This window comes from Podarcis bocagei (assembly GCF_964188305.1).
Source record: "Podarcis bocagei genome assembly, chromosome: 7".
Taxonomy (NCBI): domain Eukaryota; kingdom Metazoa; phylum Chordata; class Lepidosauria; order Squamata; family Lacertidae; genus Podarcis; species Podarcis bocagei.
In genome coordinates, this window is record NC_138132.1 from 54,066,935 (window position 1) to 54,086,691 (window position 19,757).

General features: G+C 46.6%; 2 protein-coding genes across 6 annotated transcripts in view; one reads left to right on the plus strand and one right to left on the minus strand.

The window, feature by feature from the left end:
* Positions 1-1,010: 1,010 nt before the first annotated feature.
* Positions 1,011-16,428, minus strand: MTHFSD (methenyltetrahydrofolate synthetase domain containing). 5 transcript variants are annotated; one of them, XM_081202145.1, is made up of 8 exons: positions 16,330-16,428; positions 14,480-14,583; positions 13,206-13,319; positions 13,013-13,126; positions 11,057-11,147; positions 8,097-8,209; positions 7,216-7,341; positions 1,011-2,731 (listed from the first exon to the last, which is right to left on the minus strand). In XM_081202145.1, exons 1-8 carry the CDS (start codon positions 16,358-16,360, stop codon positions 2,234-2,236), a joined length of 1,191 nt encoding a protein of 396 aa, XP_081058271.1. In that variant the 5' UTR covers positions 16,361-16,428; the 3' UTR covers positions 1,011-2,233. The 5 variants fall into 5 exon arrangements, with proteins under 5 accessions (XP_081058271.1, XP_081058272.1, XP_081058269.1 ...); XM_081202146.1 differs by lacking the exon at positions 13,206-13,319 and adding an exon at positions 13,358-13,471; XM_081202143.1 differs by having other exon boundaries at positions 16,223-16,373.
* A 1,112-nt stretch (positions 16,429-17,540) lies between these two features.
* The window catches only part of FOXL1 (forkhead box L1), a 32,039-nt gene continuing 29,822 nt past the window's right edge, over positions 17,541-19,757 (plus strand). Inside the window, exon 1 of the mRNA XM_081201258.1 lies at positions 17,541-17,624. The gene's annotated coding sequence lies outside the window, so the exon portion shown is untranslated. The remainder of the gene's footprint in view (positions 17,625-19,757) is intronic.

Consider the following 19,757-nt stretch of genomic DNA (forward strand, 5'->3'; position numbering starts at 1 on the left):
AAAGGAGCTTGAAATGCAATATCTGCAGGGTGGCATGGAAAGATGGTGCTACTATTTAAGAAGAGCAGGTTAGAAGCCCCTTTTGATGGATGGAGCTCACACAGGACAGTTCTTTGTTTGACCATCCCTGCCAATTAGCTATCCAGGTTGGGGCTGATGGGAATTGGAGACCCAACAACATCTGGAGGGTCACATGTTCCCTGTCCTAGGAGTAGGTAGCTAACTCTGAATACAACTTAGTTTAATTACAACGTAAGAGTTAGCTACACTCGTTATTTTGAATGGGTCTCCTCTGTATAGGATGAGAACCCCGGATGCAAGCCATAAGCTCCAGTAGTATAATATGGTGAACAGCAGTGGCTCAGAGACACAGCAACTGCTTTACACTCAGAAGGACCCAGGTTTGAGTCTAGGCACCTCTAAGCAGGACTGGAAAAGGAACTTCCTGAAATCCCAGAGAGCTGCTGCCAGTCAGTGTTGAGAACATTGAGGTAGAAGGACCAATGGTCTGACTCTGTATAAGGCAGCTTCCTACATTCCTAGTGCTCAAGCTCTTGGGGAAAAAAAGAAGGGACGGGAAGAGGCATTTTCCCATTGTGTGGTTTCCTTCAAACTGTTGCAGGGCATCAATATAATTGCTTTTAGCTTTTGTTTTCCTAAGGCAAAAAAAAGGGGAGTTGCAAAAAAGAGAAGGCAGAACAGGCTGTGGGATTTTGCCCAGAAAGCAACTCTACAACCTTGAAAAGGTTTTCTTTAATGCTTTCTGAAAGGTCTGCCTCTCTTGGGGCATCATAATGGGCTTAAAATATACTTAAGAGTACATCCTGGAGCTATGAAAAATATTTCCAACTCTTGTATTTTCTTTTTCAAAGAAAGAGAACATCGCAATGCTTATTTTGACTTTTTGCCTGAGATCGGCTGCAAAAGAGCTTCTGTTTAGAAAAAAAGGTTCAGCCACAATCCCACCAGTTTTTTCAGGAAACAAAGAAACATACAATTAGAGAGGGAGGGGAAATCCAAGAGATTAGTTTTATTCTGTAAAAGGCATTTGTGCACACGTGTTCTAAATGCACTCTTCACATCAACTCTTCTCCACAGAGGATCCTTTCTGAACCTGGTGCTCTCCAGAGGTTGTCTGACCACGTTTCCCATCAGCCCCAGCTAGCATGGCTAATGGTCAGGGATGGTGGGACTTGTAGTCCAGCAACACAAGGTCCCCTATCCCTCATTTCAAAAGCAGCATTCTCTGCTGCCTGGAAGAGACGGAAGAATGACTCTATTCAGAAGAGGCATTCCCCTCTTTCACAAGGGAATGGGGAACCTGCAGCCCTCCAAATATTGTGGGACTCTCACTTCCATCAGCCCCAGCCAGCATGGCCTAATAGTCAGGGATGATGGGAGCTCTAATGCAGTAGTTGTACTCAAATATCAAGTATTATAATTCATATCTGAATGCAGCGAAATAGTAAATGGATATAAAGGGAGCAGCAGCAGAGAGCTGGGCAGGTGCGTATAATTTTGATTCATCAAGCAATACCATGGCCAAATAGGATTTGCACAAAGTGGTCTAAATGGTTTCTCCATAGAATGTATGTTTACATGGTCAGTTCAAAGTGGTTTAAACTGATTTATACCAGCAGAAGTACAAGGTGTCAAGAGCAGTGATATGCTAGAAGGGACTTTTCCATTTCTTGACTGTGGTGATGGGGCATATCACATCTTTGCCTGCTCCACTATCTTTAAAAACTGAAAGAAAACACCTCCATGTCAGCATAAAGCTAGCAAACAGGGAATGGGCTGGGTTAGAACTATTCTTGACGTGCTAGTTCTCGACTTAAGGGAACATGCAGAGACGGCAGACTCATTGGTTCTGCCATGTAGACCAAGCCCTGACATTGCCCCCTGCTGAGGATTCTGGGTAATGTAGCTTTGATTAGCTTGGGGGGAATCCATGGCCCTCCAGATTTGCTAGACTACAGCTCCTATCATCCTTGAGTGCTGGCTATGCTAACTGGGACTGATGGGAGTTGGAGTCCAACATCTGGAGTAGCTAAAAAAATCTGTTCTAAAGCCTCAGCATTCATTAAAATACCAGTTATTTTTGTGAAGACCCAGGGTCCCTGTCCAAAGAAGTAGCCTCCAAGATCGATAAGATCACCCAATTTTGAAAACCCTTCAAGCACGCTGTACTCCATTGGTGTACCCAGATCTGCACCTGCCTGTCCGTTCAGCTTCACCTGGGCCTGCTTCCTGCTTTGCTCAGCTGGCTCCTGGCGAGTTCTACTCTCAGTGGACTACCGTGGAGGCTTAAGCCCTGTAGAGCCACAACAGCAGCATCAGCTGCGGCTTTATCACTGTAATTGAGAAATGCCCGGTGTTGTGCTCCTTGCCATGTCAGTCTTGAAGGGGTTGCGTGGCGCTGTCTCAGGGCATCCTTTAACTCGCCCACTCTGGTCCCTTGAGGAATGCTGCCCACATACACAGCGACAGGTGCATCAGGGAGGGGAGAGCTGTCTGGTGATGCCCCACCTTCTGGACTTGCTTGGGACAGGCTGGCCTGATCCTGGAAACTGCTTCTTTCAGGTCTGCTCTTCTTGGCAACTCTCACTGGCTTGTCAGCAGCTGGAACATCTCGCTGTTCGTCCTTGAGGGCAACATCCTTGCCTTCTTGTTTCTCTCTGTGGCGGAGGTTCTTGAGGACTGGGATCTTCCCCAGCATTTCGTGATTGATCTAAAGCATGGAGAAGAGTTAGTTCCCCTGCTCCTTAAATTGAACCCAAACTTCAAAACGCAAGACCAGGCAATCACACAGTTCTGCCAGTAGCATTGGATGACGTAAGAGATACACAAAGCACACCTAGCATCTGTGAAGACTAAGCTGCTGCTGAGAAATACTACCCATTTCACCAATGTTGGCTATTCATATTATAGCACATTGTCCTGACAGACTTGCTAGGCATGATCCAGTGCTGTGCTGGATCCTTCCTCCTCAACTTTCCCTATTGGCTCCCCCATTCTAGGTGGGTAGAGCTGTGATGGGGGGCAGGAGGAGAGCACTGTTCATGTTAATAACATTTATGACCTGTTTTTCCTTTGGTACGCTCAGAGACCTTTCATTCTGGCTCTGATCTAGTCTGGACAATAGCACTTACAACTCCATTACTTGCAAAAAATTAGACAGTTTCTCTTCACCCTTCACCTTAGTTATGATTTAGATTGTAAGCTCTTTCAGAGAGAAGAACCCATCTCCCTCCCCCCCCCTTTGCTTGAGAAACTCTGGTTAAAAGAGCAAGAGATAAATGTGCAGTTTAAAACGTAAGCAGTACAAAAACACCATTCATTTAATTATACCTGGCTTTTTCTCCAAAGAAACTCAAGGTGGTGGATACGCAACACCCTTGAAAAAATCCTCACAACAATCCTATGAGGTAGGGTTAGCTTGAGAAGCAGCAACTGCCCCAAGGTCACCCAGTGAATTTCATGGCTGAGTGGGAACTTGAACCCAGGGCTTTTCACTTCTAGCCCGACACGCCACCTTCCCAAACCTGTGGCCCTCCAGACGTTGTTGAACTACAGCTCCCATCATCCCCTCACTGTTGGATCTGCTGCCTGGGAGCTGATGGGTGGTTTGAGTCCAGCAACTTTGGGGGAGTACCATGTTGGCTTCCCCTGCTCTAACCACAATACAACACTGGCTTTTGACTAATAAAAGCAGCGCTCCCAGGCAAATTATTAGTGGCATGAAAAAAAGGAGCTTCCAGCCAATTGCTGGACAATGTCAGTGCTTGAACAGCATCTCTGCTGATTCCAGAGAAAGCATTTTCAGCTGTGCAAACTGCCCTTTGGAGAGTATTTGGTGACGTCATATGCAAAGCACACCAAACTGGCTTGGAACAGTGTTTTTTATTTGCTCTGTTTCTCCTGGAGCCCCGATTTAGAACCTCCTGTTGGTTTTCGTCAAATTTCCTTGCGGAATGCACAAACACTCTGCTAAATGGTCCAAAGAGAGTTGTTCTCCCTCCAGACCCACTTTCACATCGCTGATCACTCCTGGACCCAATGCAAATAAATGCCTCTTGAGTCAAATCCAACTCCTCTCTCTATGTATTTGGAGTCTTTATTTAGCTAAGTCATAACAGCAAAAGAGGAGGGTGGGATCCTTGTTCAAGACATGGGAATGATTTGCCTCCCTGCTCTCTCTTGAAGACAACTCCTAACTTCAGGCAGGGTTGGGGGGGGGTGTCCTCTGCCTGCCACTATGTCCGGTCCAAGCGGCCATACCTTCAACCATTCCCAGGATTAGCAGAAGCAATGATGAAAAACCAAGCAAAATATATACAAAGAGAGCAGAATAATTCTAATTTTCACAAGAAGAGTCTTTTGGATCAAGCCAATGGTCCATCTAGTCCAGCATCCTGTTCTCACAGCGGCCAACCAGATGTCTGTGGGAAACCGGCAAGCAGGATTCACACACAAGAGCACTCTCCCCTTCTGTGGTTTCCAGCAACTGGTATTCAAAAGCACTACTGCCTCTGGCTGGAAGCAGAGTATTGACATCATGGCTAGTCGCCAACACTAGCCTGATCCTCCATGAATTTGTCCAGTCCTCTTTTAAAGCCAGCCAGGTTGGTGGCCACCACTGCTTCCAAAGTTCAGCTATATATTGCATTAATAATAATAATAATAATAATAATAATTTATTATTTGTACCCCGCCCATCTGGCTGGGTTTCCCCAACCACTCTGGGCGGCTTCCAACAAAGATTAAAAATAAGAAGTCCTTTTATCTGTCCTGAATCTTCTAGCGACCGGCTTCATTTGATGTCCACGAGTTCTAGTGTTAGGAGTTCTCCCCACTGCTTTGATGGCTGCCATATCTAGTGTCAGGATGCAACCTCCATAAATAACTTCCTCAGCCATCTCTGGCTCCCCCACTTCTAATCGCAAGCAAGATCTGCCTAGCTCTGGCAAAGGCCGCCCTCCCTCCAGGAACTCTTTCATCTCTTGTGTTGCTTTTCACACTCCGGCAGACAGGATTGGTCTGCAGGGAAGACTGTATATCAAAAACTCTGTTATCTAGGGGGGGGGGGGAGAGAGAGAGAGAGATTAAAGCCTGTGATCTACCTTGGGACAAAGGTTGTGCTTCCTTTCGTCCTGCCATCTGTTCGCAAAGGCAGATTTGGGTTGTAATCTTCCTCTTTAGCTCAGCAACTGCTGCATTTCTGGCCAACTAAATTTGGAGTTGTTGTGGGGGGGGGGGGAGACCATCACAACAGCCGCCACGGGAGAGCAAAAACATAAGGAGAATGAATAGATATTCCCCACCCACCCCACAAAAATCCCCACCGCAAACAAAAAGAGAAATAAATTTTACATTTTGTAGAGAATGGGGCTAAGAGAGAAGTTTTCATCCCTCTCTCAAGAAATTTCTGGGTGCAGTTGATGGAAACCTCAGGAGGGGAGACTGCTCTTGCACTTGGATTGGACGATTCGGCCGAATGTTGGAAGATTCAAGGGAAATAAAAGTAAATACTTCTTCATGTAGTGCATAGTTAAACTATGGAACTCACTCCCACAGGAAGCAGCGATGGGCACCAATCTGGATGTCTTTCAAAGAGGATTGGACAACTTTGTGCAGCAGAAGGCTATCCATGGCTGCTAGTCACAATGGCTATGCTGTGTGTCCACTGTCAGAGGCCCTGTACTGCTGAATACCAGGTCCTGGGGTACAAAACTGGGGAGAGAGCTCTTGAGCTTGAATCCTGCTTGTGGGTTTCTCACAGGCATCTGGCCAACTACCGTGAGAATAGGATGCTGGGCTAGACCTTTGGTCTGATTGCTTTCTGACGTGCTACTTTTGCTGCAACCATTTTTGGTTCTGCAACAAACCACTTGCAGGGCTATGCAGCGGTAAAGGCAGGTGGAGATACTTTTAAACAAACAAGGAAATAAAAAGAAATCTGCAGGCTCCCCTCTCCATCCCTCAGTGCTTTTGTTATGAAGTAATCAACACAACATTACTTCATTAGGCTGAATGGGGCTCTGACCTACCAGCTTCAAGCCTGCCTTCTTACTTACAACCAATCAGGGGGCAGTGGTGCCCGTCACTGGCTCATTGGCTCCACCTACTGTTGGTTCCCCTGCCTTCCACCCCACCAGAGCCAATGGGCACCACAGCAACACACCTGAGCCAATCAGCCTGAAGATTCAAATTGAGATGTTTCTTGTCTCCACCCCACTCTGCTTCCAATATTCCTGAGCTGCTCTCTATTCCTAGACATCCTGGCAGTATTTAACAATGAAAACAAACAGATTCAGACAAGAATGTACAATGTTTTAAAAACTTTGGAATGGCAAACAGGGTGGGGGTGGGATGGAGGATTAGCTGCAACGCTTTTTCGGTTATGAGATGGTATGATAATGATTCTTCCCAAACTTCAAATTATAAACAACTAGTATAAATAAATGGCAATAACTTAAAATTTTAGGAGAATTACTCAGGCAAACTTCCTCACCTACATTAACGTATTTATAAGTATTATATTTATATCAGGATAATAATTATTATTCTGATGCAATTTTTTGTATATTTGTATGATTGTATGAATCGATAAACTGCTCACTGCCTCTGGTTGAATTATTTGTCATTCTGTTATTGGTCTTCTAATATCGTGCTTCTTCCTCCTATTTATTTTTTGTCTCAAATTTTGTATGAATGCAAACATCAAATCAATTTTAAAAAACCACACATTGATATACTTTATAAAACAATAACAGGCCCATACGTCTGTCCACATACTAGCTTTATTCTCGGTGGGTGGTAAAAATAACAGCTCCCCTTAAAAATGGAAAGTCACACTCCCCCCCCTGCCCACCCCCACACATAGGGCTATCTTTGCTTCCTCTAGTCCAGCCTTCTGCTACCAAATTGAATTAAATAATAGACTGTACCCAGTGTTTTTCCTTTTCAGAGCAGAACCACTGAAATCAGAAGACGTGACTAATTTAGGCCCATTCATTTGAATGGGTCTAATCTGCATAGGACTAACATTGCATCTAACCCACTAGCCCTACGCCTCAGACTTTGATGCTAATAGTTAGTTGTTGTCACCAACAACCTACTCATTTATAGCACATCTAATGCACATTCTGCAAGACACTTGAAATGCCTCTCTAGCACCCCAGCAAACTGCTGATTGCAGAACAGGCCACCTACCTTGTGCCAGAGGATCCCTTGTGGCTTGGGGTGGTTGCACCCTGTCTTGATTATTCTCGTTGGGGTAAGGATGTAATCCACAGTTAGGTCATGGTCGCCCAGCAGATCTTCTGGTATGTCAACCACCTATATTAAGGAGGAGGAAAAATATCATCAGTTCATAGGTGGCTTTCAAATGCAGAGCCCTTTAGCACCATAAGAAGGCAAGGAGAGCCTGCTGGATCAGGCCAATGGCCCACCTAGGTCAGCATCCTGTTCTCACAGTGGCCAACCAGATGCCTACAGGAAACTCTCAAACAGGACTAGCACAAGAGCATTTTCCCCTCCTGTCATTTTCCAGCAACTAGTATTCAGAAGCCTCTGACTGTGGAGGCAAAGCATACTCATCACAGCTCTAGCAGCCATTAACCACTTATCCACCATGAATTTGTCTTATCCTCTTTTAAAGCCATTCTAGTTGGTGATCATCATCGCCTCCTGCAGGAGTGAGTTCCATTCAGAGAATAGGAGAAATACTGCAGTCAGAGCAAATAGCTCAGCTGAAATTTAAATCCATTGCCTGCTTCATCACAGAGGCTCATGATCTCCTCTAGTTTTTGCTTCCACGGTTGATCTTGCATCCAAATATTTTTCCTTTACAAAGAGATTATTGAATTTGGGAAATCAGTAGGCTTCTGGGGAGTGCAATATTTGGTGCTTCACTTGTCTCGTTTCCCCTGACCACGATCTGAAGGGGCAGAGTTTAATTCTGCAAAGTGCTTACTTTGAATATCACACAGAAATCACCAAAATTTGTTTCCTAGCTCAGATCTTGCCCAGTGCCCAGGAAGCCTCACCCTGCCAGGTAGCGAGTTGCCCCAGTTCCATGCAGCTGTTGTTACCTGGCAGTCATGAACGGCTGTGACAACTACTGTGTCCTCTCTTACAGCTCCCATGGAGACCATCATTGCATACTCCAGGTCTGCAAAGCCTTCCCCTTTCCCGATTCGGAAGCCTGCAGTGAGAAAGTGAGAGACCAGAAGAAGAAACAACCACACGGATTCATTGTTTATATACCTGTACATAAGCAGGAATTGCCTGCTGGATTAGGCCAAGGCCCCATCCAGGCCAGTACTCTGTTTTCACAGAGACTTAGCAGATGCCTCTATTGGGAAGCCTACAAGAAGGACCTGAGAACTCTCCCCTCCTGTGGTTTCCAGAAACTGGTTTCCAGAAGCATTACTGCTTATGCCCAAGGAGGCAGAACATAGCCATTGTGGCTAGTAGCTATTGGTAGCCTTCTCCTCTGTGAATTTATCCAATCCTCTTTTAAATCTGTCCAAGTTGGTGGCCATCACTGCCTCCTGTGGCAGAGAGTTCCATAGTTACCGGACTAACAAAATCTGTTAGGTTGGCTCATCATAGAAGCTTTTGTTTATTATTTCATCCATCCTTCAGCTAAATCTACAAGGATTCTTCTGAAGAAAAGCCAACACACTTTCTTTGTTTCTAGATGATGCAGCCAGTGCTAGAAGAGGGATTCCGTAGCAGACCTTGGTCTCTCAAATTTCAGCGGTGTCCCATGCGATGCTAAAATTCAGCACTGCTCGACTCTTGTGCACCGTTCTACAACACCGTTCTACCCCCTGCAGCACAAAACCCAGTGTGGCCGCCTCTAAAACCACCTCTGCAGGATTTATCTTTGCTGGAGTCAGAGAGATAAGTACCTTTTTCTAAGAGGAAGTCTGCCACCTACAGTCCTGGAAAATCATTACACACACTCTCTCTTCTCTAGTCATAAACTTAGCTGTACAAATGTGGTGACTGATGCCACCAGGATTGGTAGGGCATAAGGCAAGGAGAGCAATTGTAGGTGGAGCCAGAACCAATAATAGGCAGGCCCAGAGCCAATGAGAGGCGGACTCAACTACTTCCAGTTTTGCCCCCATCCTCCTCCCTTCTGAGTTCTACAAGGGCAACACTGAGACTGAGGAGGAAGCCACCCCCTGGACTGGGGGCTGACTGAGGGGAGACTGAGGTTGGTTGGGCAGTATCCCATTTGACCAGCCTCCACTGCAGCTTATCTAACCAAAACAGCATGACTCACCCTCAGGAGGAAGGTCTCAGCAGGCTAGAGATAACTCCAAGGTTTGGAAAAGTGCAAGGAAATAGCTAGTGTGTGTTGGGGGAGACCCTGAGAGGGCAAAAATTCGGCCATTGGAGCCCAATGAGAACTGAGCATCTTCAGTGGGCATGGACTACTGCAGGGGGAATGGAATATTGAGAGGAAGGGTGAGGGAATTGGAGTAGAATAGCCTGAACAGAACCACTGCACAGTGTGGACCCCACCTGGAAAACTAATTGCCTTTATTTATTTATAATGAGGTCTGTATAGTTCAACTAACTCTCACAGGAGCCAGCTTGGATGGCTACAAAAGAGGACTGCAGGATACATGATCAATGGCTGCTAGCCATGATGGTTATGCTCTGCCCTCCACAGCGAGAGGCAGCAATGCTTCTAAACACCAGTTGCTGGAAACTGCAGGAAGGCAGAATGCTCTTGTGTTTGGGCCTGCTTGCAGGCTTTCCAACTGAGGCACCTAATTGGCCATTGTGAGAAGCAGGAAGATGGATTAGATGGGCCACTGACCTGATCCAGGTAGCATCCACTCTTCTCTTCCTTACATTATAGTAAAAATTCAGCTGCTGACTTTCATTCAGAATTAAAACTTTGACGTAGCCTTGCATCTAGCCAGTGGCGTAGCGTGGGGGGTGCAGGGGGGCCCGGCCGCACTGGGCGCAACATCTGGGGGTTAGGGTTAGGGGGCGCAAATCCATGGGTTAGGGGCGCAAATTACTTGCCTTGCCCCGGGTGCTGACAACCCACGCTACGCCACTGCATCTAGCCAAGATACTGATGCTCCACTGGCTCCCAAATATGACCACCTCATATCTCACTCCTCCTTTTGTGATTGGTAGACGTTCCTTGTTGCAAGCCACGACTCAAAGACAGTGCAGGCTGGTCTTGTTAGGGTGAATGGGGCACTGTTCTAACAACCTTGGCCTGCCCTCAGCCAGTCCCTACCTGCCTGCCTTCTTACAACCTTTCTGGGTGTGCTGCAGCCTGTCAGGTTCCCCATTTGTTAAGTCTCAGTATTGCCCTTGTAGAACCCAGCAGGCAGGAGGAGGATGGGACAAAACTAGAATTAGTGGGCTCTTCCTGCTATGGGCTCTGGCACCACCTACTGTCAACCTCCCTGCCTTCGGCTCTACAGCTCCCAATGGGCACCAGTCACAACTGCTCAAAGACCATGATCTTACACTGTGGTCTTTTCAGACCCGTGACCCACCTTTGCATGCAAAAGACCCCACATGTTCAATCCCCGGCATCACCAGGAAGGTCTGGGAATGTCCTCTGTCTGTAACCCTGCAGAGCTGCTGCCAGTCCGTGTAGACAAGACTGAGCTAGATGGACCAATAGCCTGTCTTGATATGAAGCTGCTTCCTATGTTGCTATCCAACTTGGGGGTATACTGCCTTGGTATATGGGGGCTCTGATCTCAAGTATAATGACTAATATGAACATACGAAGAGCCTTGCTGGATCATATCAATGGTGTGGCCCACCTTGTCCATCTTCCCAACTGGACACTTCCAGGAAGCTCATAAGCAGGGCAGGAAGGCAACAGCCCTCCCTCACTATCTTTTCACCCGTCAACTGATACTCAGTGGAGTGTATACTACCACTAAACATGGAGGTTCTATTCTATTTAGATAATCTGCCCAGGCTTAGCTATCTGGAATTTGTTTCAGCAGCTTCCCTCTGGCTGAAGTTCCCAGCCACATGGTTTTCTGCCAAGTACCTTTCTCAGAGACAGCCACAGATCCTACCACAACCAGGTCCACGTGGACCTTTGCGTCCAGCCCAACAGGTACGCTGTAATCCCGAACACCCTGAAAAAGAAAAGAAAGAAAGGAGGAAGAGAAGAGTGGATGCTCACCGTCAGCCTGAATTGCTCTCTTCTCCCTCCCCCTGGCAAACCTCCCCCCCACCGCATGAAACAACAGTCTATTGAGAGAGAACAGAAGCCTCCTCTATCCAGCACAGCCGGTCCTGCTCTCTTCTTGGAAGCCAGCCAAGTTGTTCTTCTGGGATTCTCAAGCAATTGGGAACGTCAGCTTGGAGGAAATCCCATCCTAAACCCAATTTCAGAAATGCCAGGTTTTCTGTTCTGCCACTGACCTGAACGTGCTCATTCTCGAACAAAGGAGCTTCAAAGGGGGTCTCCAGCACAAGCTGCAGAAGGACAACTTAATCAGGCAGTTCAGTTCTGTCACCTGCAGCTTCTACTGCGATCATGGATTGCTGCTCCACTGGAGTTATGTTACTATCAGTTTCTGCCGCAGTGGATGGTCATCTTGCTTACATTTAAACTTATAGTGGATTTATTCATATCCACATTGTATGTTTAAAGCACTATCCTACCACTTTAACAGTCACAGGGAACCTTGGGAACTATCGTTTGTGCTGGCCTCACAGGGTGCTGACCTCACAGAGCTATAGTTCCCACACCCTCAACAAGCTACCGTTCCCAGGATTCTCCAAGACTGTTAAAATGTATGGTGTGAATGTGACCATAATCAGAGACTGCATTTTTTACATTTAGTTCCATTTGACAGCACTGCCTATATGAATATACACCAATATATGTATGTATATATGTACACGTATGCGAACCTATTAACTAACTACTAGCTAAGTAACGCAGGTGGCGCTGTGGGTTAAACCACAGAGCCTAGGACTTGCTGATCAGAAGGTCGGCGGTTCGAATCCCCACGACGGGGTGAGCTCCTGTTGCTTGGTCCCTGCTCCTGCCAACCTAGCAGTTCAAAAGCACGTCAAGTGCAAGTAGATAAATAGGTACCGCTCCTGCGGGAAGCTAAACGGCTTTTCCGTGCGCTGCTCTGGTTCGCCAGAAGCAGCTTAGTCATGCTGGCCACATGACCCGGAAGCTGTACGCCGGCTCCCTTGGCCAATAAAGCAAGATGAGCGCTGCAACCCCAAAGTCGGTCATGACTGGATCTAATGGTCAGGGGTCCCTTTACCTTTAACTAAGTAACGTTTTAGTTATTAATAATATTTTGACTATATTTATATCCCACCTTTTACTCCAAGGAACACAAGGGGGTGTACATGGTTCTGTCCCTCCCTATCTTATCCTCACAACAACCCTGTGAGGTAGCTAAGGCTGAGAGACAGTGACTGACTCAAAGCCACCCAGTGAGCTTCATGGCCGGTTGGGGAACTGAATCCTGGTCTCCCAGGTCCTAGTCCCGTGAGGTCTAACACACTACATGCACCTGACAAAGTGGATTTTAGCCCACGAAAGCTTATGCCATGGGATAAATCTGTGGCTCTTTAAAAGGCATTGCAACAAGATCCTGTGCTTGTTTGTTTTTCTGCAACAGATTAACACAGGCACTCCTCTGGAAAATATATCCCATAACGCCTGCCTGCTTTTGGCATTCCAACACTGGAGGGCGCCAAAACCCCACTTTACGACCTACAAGACAGCAACAAGCCATTCCTTATAGGGGATGCTGTTTATTTGGCCTGGAATGGTAGAAATGCTTTGCAGTCTGCACATACCAATATGAAAAAATCAAGAAAGCGAGGAAACAGAAACATCTAGCAAACTTAATCACTTTTCAATCGCCTTCTAGCTAGTCCCATTGATGCTCAGCAGTCTTTTTGAAGCACAGTAGAAATCAATTAACCAAAAAAACTGTTCTTGCTTCCTCCTCCCTGCCGTTCTTACTTGAGAGGTGGCACATTTTCTTAGCATCTCTTTGGTTGCTCCAGGGGGAGGGATGATCCTGTTGAACAGCCCCGTCCGCAGGCGTGGGGTTGGCACCAAGAGAGCTTTCCTGGCCTGGGAGAAGAGGAGACAGGAGGGTGTTCACACAAAAATGAGCCTACAAAATCGCCCCTCGGAGCGAAGGTCTGGTTACCTGCAGTGCAGCCAGCCGGATTCCCTCCAGAGGTTTGTCAGGATCCACCTTGACCTCCCTGGCCTTATCAAAGACATCCCATGCTTGGGCGGAGCCGCTCATCTCGAAAGATCCCTGCGCCAGGGAGAAAGTGGGGAAAGCAGCATACTCACTTCCAGAGCTAAAAAGCGGGCATTCTTCTGGGGGGCATCAGGGTTGACTTTAACAGTCCTGGCACTTTGGAACTCCTGCAAATCAGGAAGCCTTGCGGAAGCACGTGGTGCATCCTGTTTTGGTGAGATATCTCTCGTAAGAAGCGACATGTGGAAGAGGCTTAGCCCTTAGTATCATGAGAAGCTGCTTTCTACCAAGTCAGTCCATCCGTATTGTCGACAGGAGCCTTTTGCAACCTTGGGTCCCCAGATGTTGTCGGACTACAACTCCCATCATCCCTAGCTAGCTGGACCAGTGGTCAGGGATGATGGGAGTTGTAGTGCAACACCTGTGGACTCAAGGTTGAAAAAGACTGGTCTACAGTGGCTCTCCAGGGTTTCAGGCAGGGCTCTTTGCCAGCCCTGCATGCTGGGGATTGAACCTGAGACTTTCTGCATGCAAAGTAGATGTTCTGATCACTGAGCTATAGCCCTTAGAACAGGGCGGTCCAACTTCTCATACCAAGTGGACCACGAGATTACTTTGATACAGAACCCACGGGCCGCACACTGCCTTGTCACACAGTGTGGAGGGGGAGCAAAGCCAAAATTTGATGACCCCACAATCCTCACGCTGCCTTTCCAAAGCTGAATAAGAAAGGCTCTAGGCCAGGGGCAGGCAACTTAAGGCCCAGGAACCAGCCCTGGTCTAGGCTTTGGGAAGGAGATGCATGGCTCTGGCAGGGTCCTGGTGACTTTCCAGCTTCTTCCCAAAGCTGGAAAAAGCAGTAAATAGACTTTGGTGGGGAGGAGGAAGGACTCTAGGACCCTGTCAGAGCCCTCATGCCTCCTTCCCAAAGTCTACTGCCTCACTTACCTGGCTTTGGGAAGGCATCACAAGGGCTGTGGGAAGGGAATCAAATGTTGCCGAGGGCCGCCCCAAAAGGCCTCAAGGGCCGCATGCAGAAGCCGAATGAAATTTGCAGGTGATACCGGATGCCGTGTTACTCAATAAACTCACTGTCAGTATTTCGTCAAAACCTGTCCCAACCATTGACAGCCTTCCTCTGTAGGAATAAGCAGGAATGTGTTCCAATAGATGTTGTGTGTTTTAATTTTCACCTGGAGGCCATGTTGTCATACCTTGAAATTGGGAATCCGGTGATGGACAGGTCTTGGGAAATCAGCCAAGTTATTTGCTTCCATGTAGTCCCAAATTTTATGGCGGATGTCCCACTTGGAAACTCCTTGCAATAAAGAAGAGAACGTGAGAGTCAGGATGGATTCACACTGGCATTTTCCACATAAGCCTGGACAAAATCCAATGCTAGACATATTCAGAGCACACCCTTGAGAAGTACACTGATTTCAACAGGTCTACTGAGGTAATTGGGTGGTGCTGTGGGTTAAACCACAGAGCCTAGGAGTTGCCGATCAGAAGGTCGGTGGTTCAATTCCCCATGACGGGGTGAGCTCCTGTTGCTCGGTCCCTGCTCCTGCCAACCTAGCAGTTCGAAAGCACGTCAAAGTGCAAGTAGATAAATAGGTACTACTCCAGCGGGAAGGTAAACCGCGTTTCCGTGCGCTGCTCTGGTTCGCCAGAAGCAGCTTAGTCATGCTGGCCACATGACCCGGAAGCTGTACGCCGGCTCCCTCGGCCAATAAAGCGAGATGAGCACCGCAACCCCAGAGTCAGTCATGACTGGACCTAATGGTCAGGGGTCCCTTTACCTTTACTCTAGGTATACCTTATAGTGCAAGCACAACCATTTCTACTTAGAAGCAAGTCCTCTTGAATTCCCTGGGGCTCAGTTACGAAGAAAGTGGGGTTTGGACTGCAGCCTTAATCAAGTATTTATTTATTCTTTATAAATTTAATAAATTAGAAGCATTCTATTTTTTAACAGTTTCCAGCGCCCCTTCAGAATCTAGATCAGTCTAGATGGTGGGGAATAGGCTATAGCTCAGTGGGAAGAGCATCTGCTTTGCATGCAGAAGGCCCCAGGTTCAATCTCCTGGCAGGGTTGGGAATGTTCCCTGGAGAGCTGCTGCCAGTCAGTGTAGACAGCACAGAGCTAGATGGACCAATGTTTGATATGTTCCTATGCAGATTGCACAGAAACCTGCACACAGCTTCCTCCCTTCCCTCAGCACCTCTGTGGTTGATTTATTTGCAATTGCAAAAGCACACAAGTGCCCCAACCCCCAGTTGAGCACGAGTAGACCACCTGCACCTAAAGCAGAGGAAAGAGCAAGCCTTCTTCCTGGCTTAGTTTCCCAAGTAGGAGGCAAACAAAGCGGGGGCTAGTTGGCTAGTGAGCCAGGTGTTTACAGAATAAGGCAGCATGTTGGACAGCCAGATATTGAGGTGGAGGGACTGAATGCATCCCTGAACCGCAGGGCCTAGTTTCCTGGCTCACCTCCCTTCATAGTAGAACTCAGGACTGGCCCAAGACATTTTGGCACCCAAGGCGGATGGCAAACTGGTGCCCGCCCCCCGCCAGGGAAGAAGGAGTGAGTGAAGAGCTATTATCAAGAATGGGGGGCAGGGGGGAGAGAAAGATCGACATTGGCATTTGCCACCCCTGTGGATCCTGCCGCCTGAGGCAGTTGCCTCCCTTGAATAGCTGTCAACTTTTCCCTTTTCTTGCGAGGAATCCTATTTGGAATAAGGGAATTTCCCTTAAAGGGGGGGGGGGCGTTGACAGCTATGCTCCCTTGGCCTCATAGGTGGGCCGGTCCTGGCAGAACCAACTACCAGAGCTCCAGTTCTGCCCCATGCACACCACTTGCCACATAGGAACAAGGGATCAGAATGCTGCTTAACCGGCACGACTTGGATTCTGTTTCGGGGCTGCCTCAGCAGCTGATGCCCAAATCGGCCACCTTTTGCACATCGGAGGTGCCAAGGATTGGCATTCTGCGTGCAAAGCATGAGCTTTGCCAGGAAGGTCCTTGCCCCACTTCGTAAAGCCCAGCGTCCCCTTCATTACCGGGGCTGCCCGTTTGCTGCGCCAGCTCCATGCCTGCCCCGGAGCTGGCCGAGTCAGCCCAGCCAGTTACATTGTCGCTCCTCCTCCAGCTGCCGTTCGCTCCACGTGCTGACGCGGACTACGGCAACCCAGAAGGGACAGCACTGAGCGCGGAAGAAGGTACCGGAGTCCGCAGCTCCTCCGGCGACCGCTGCATGCTTACCTGCGCGCAGTTCGGCAAGCGCAAAGGGTGCGTTGCAAGCGGCAGAGTCTGGTTGTTTCATTCACTACCGCCGGGAGAAAATGAAAGAAACGTTAAAAGGTCCAGCAATGCATCTAAGTACTGCAGTCAATAAAGGATGAGAAGTTTGCAGTTAAATATTTGATTAAAAATTGCATAGAGGTGAAAACAGTGCTCCTGAAGCAACCAACCAACCAACCAACCCCCCCTTCCTCTGTTACTCACTAATGTTCTTTCCAGCAGACTAAATACGGTTACCCCTATAGAATTTTCAATAAACTGGGCACTTTAGGATAATTTTTTGTTTACTTTGAATTTATAGCTTGATCCCGTTCACGCACGTTTACTTGGAAATACATTTGTCAAGGATGAATGATGCTCGCTTCCAGCCTTTAAAGTTCAGATGTTGCTCTCTATTGTTTTCTTTCTTTCTTTCTTTCTTTCTTTCTTTCTTTCTTTCTTTCTTTCTTTCTTTCTTTCTTTCTAGATTTCGTTTTACAAAAGTATGTGCAATGCCGCTTTTTTCAAGTTACATTTTCTAGGAACAGAGAGCGAGTGATAGGTGAAAGGAAAGATGCGTAGCGCAATCATATGCTTACTCAGAAGTAGGTCCAGGGGTGCTAACTTGAATAAAATATTGGGGGCGCGCACACACCATTTGAATTGGAATGCTCATCAATTGGGGTGGGGGGATGGCCTCCTCAATATTTTTTTTGGAGGGGGCGAAGTGACCTCGGCCCCTAGGAGTTGGTTCTTATGAGTAAGTCCTACACCGTCCAATGGGTGTTACTGTACGGGCAGATACGTTCTACAATGTGTGCGCTGCTGTTATTTACCCACAAGGTGTCGCTGTCTCCATTCCACAGGCGGGAGGTTTTTCCAGGGCATCGTTCAATTCACTCTTTTAAGCTGTGGAGGGCAGCAAACTCCAGCTCGTGAGCTTGGCGCGAACGCCTTTAGATGATGCTCCAAAGCAACAGGCGTTATAACTGTTGTCTTTTCCGACAAACATATCCCCGAAGACTGCAGCAATGGGAAAGTTTAAAAGGGGATGAAGGAAGCGATCTATGTAAAGGTAAATGCCACTCTACCCATGCAACATCCGCTGAATTTATTTAAATTTATTTAAATTAGATAAATAATAGTAAGTCCGAAGAAGCGTTCTGTGTATCTGGGAAGCTTGCTTCGAGGATTTTAAAGACGCATCGGAGCGATATAGCTTATCCCTCCCGTTCCAATCACTCCTATTTTACGATAAGGCGATTATTTTAACTTCGGAAGGAGTTAATCTGAGATACAAAACATTGTTTGGATAGTTTATTTAAAGGTGCGTGGGATTTATTTATTTCCCTTTCCCTCTTTTTGTTTGCTTGCTTGTTTTTGTGGGAATCTATGAATAATTTTCTTTTTTCTTTTTTCCTTTGGTAACTCAGTTAAATAGTCTTGGAACTTCAGAAACAGGGTAGAAGAACGGAAAACAGGAGCAATCATTCCAAAAATAGATGGGAAATCTCCCCGTCTCTTTTCATTTCAATTTCTTATAAAATACTGGCTAGCGAGTCTGTTTTTCAGAAATAAGAAGGTTGAGATTTCCCGTTACTGTGTATCCAGTTTGTCTGCATTGCCTGTCAAATCCGTGACATGTTTTTCACATATTCAGTTACATTCCGAGGGAAATTGGGAAACTGGATTTAATTGTAACAGCGTGATGGATTAAACAGAACAAAATTTGGAAGAGGGCATTTCAAGAATATTTGCAACCTCATCATGTCTTAATTTCAAATTTCCTTAGCAATTTTATTTCTTTTCTTCTTACAAGGCATATTTTGGGTGTTCTTATTTGAAGGGCTTCCATGAAATCTCAGGACCATGAAATCTCACGACAACAAACAAATTCTGATATATGGTACTATTCCCCCCACCTCAAGTCATTTATCCATCCTTTCACAAAACAGCTGGCTACAAGACCAGTGTGTTCCAAAAGAAAGAGTATTTATATCCCCCTCCCTCTAAAAAAAGAATACAGATTCAGAATCTCTAGAAATACTTCAAAGGATATGGATATTTTTTCTTGTATTTTTATGGTCGGTATTTTGAGCCTCTCTCCTTTTCAAATAAATAAATTCCCAAATGGGCCTCCTAACAGTAAAATGCTCCTCTGCCTCAGATCTTTCTAGTTTGCAAAAGATCCTGTACTAGCTATCAATACCTTGGAATCTTTCTCCCAAGATCCTAGAGGCTTGCCATCACCATTATTTTAGAAGCACTGAAAATCAATGGATTGAAATCAGTCACATCAAGTCAAATCAAATAGAAGCTTGGGGCGGCAAAAGGAGCCGTCGACACTTATAGGTCTGTTATCAGTTTGGAAATGTTCTGCCTCACTTTCTAGCCTCACACTTACCTAGGAATAAAGCCCCCCCTCTATCGTAGTGGGATTAAAAAACATACCCGCCTAGGAATTGCACCGTAAAACATTCCGGTGAGCACTTCACCCGTCCCCGGAGCCATATTATTCATTTTAAAAATCGCAGCAGAAATTTTGTGGGAAAAACACATTTAAACCGGGGTGGGGAGGAAGGAAGCAAGCCTAAATGAGTTTGGATATGGTTTAAACATCGAAATTGACTGTCAGATTTTTAATAATAATAATGGAATTGGAAGTGAAGGAATAAAATATAATTGTTTTCCTCTCCTCTCCGCCCCGTTTGCAGTTGTTTTGCACAGCGGAGCGTCCCGACCCGGGAAATTATGGGGGGGGGGAGAGAGATCACACCTAGGTTGAGGGCTCGCGTCCCTAATTAACCAAACCTAATTGCCTCTAATGGAATAATTAGAGGGTCGAATTGGGCGGCGGCGAGGGGGCGTCGTCAGTCTAACAAAATCCCTTTCAAGCCATCTTTTTAAAGAAACTGAATGTCTAAATTGAAGCACATTAGCTGTGAAGTCGTTAGGCACTCTCGACGCGCAAGAAATCTCAACTGAAATCTACACAATTTCATTCGAAGCAGGAGCCTCGGTGGTAAAAAGAAAAAAGGAAAAAAAAGAGAGCGGGGGAAGCACTTTCCTTGGAACTTAATCTCAGGTATTTAGGACCGAGGTGTTAAATGAGGTTAGGACGGAGGTGTCAAGTAATTCTATTTTTTTAAAAAAACAACTTTGCTTTTTCCTTTGCAGTGCAAATCGATTTGGCGCATCGGGTACAGGG

Bases quoted from the DNA above. Each gene is read 5' to 3' on its own strand.
- MTHFSD (XM_081202143.1), bottom strand. From the start codon at position 16,271: ATGCTTTGCACGCAGAATGCCAATCCTTGGCACCTCCGATGTGCAAAA. The intron at 13,320-14,479 runs GTATGACAACAT...TCCCTGGCGCAG, and splicing joins ACCGGATTCCCAATTTCAAG to GGATCTTTCGAGATGAGCGG. The intron at 13,127-13,205 runs GTAACCAGACCT...CTCTTCTCCCAG, and splicing joins TCCGGCTGGCTGCACTGCAG to GCCAGGAAAGCTCTCTTGGT.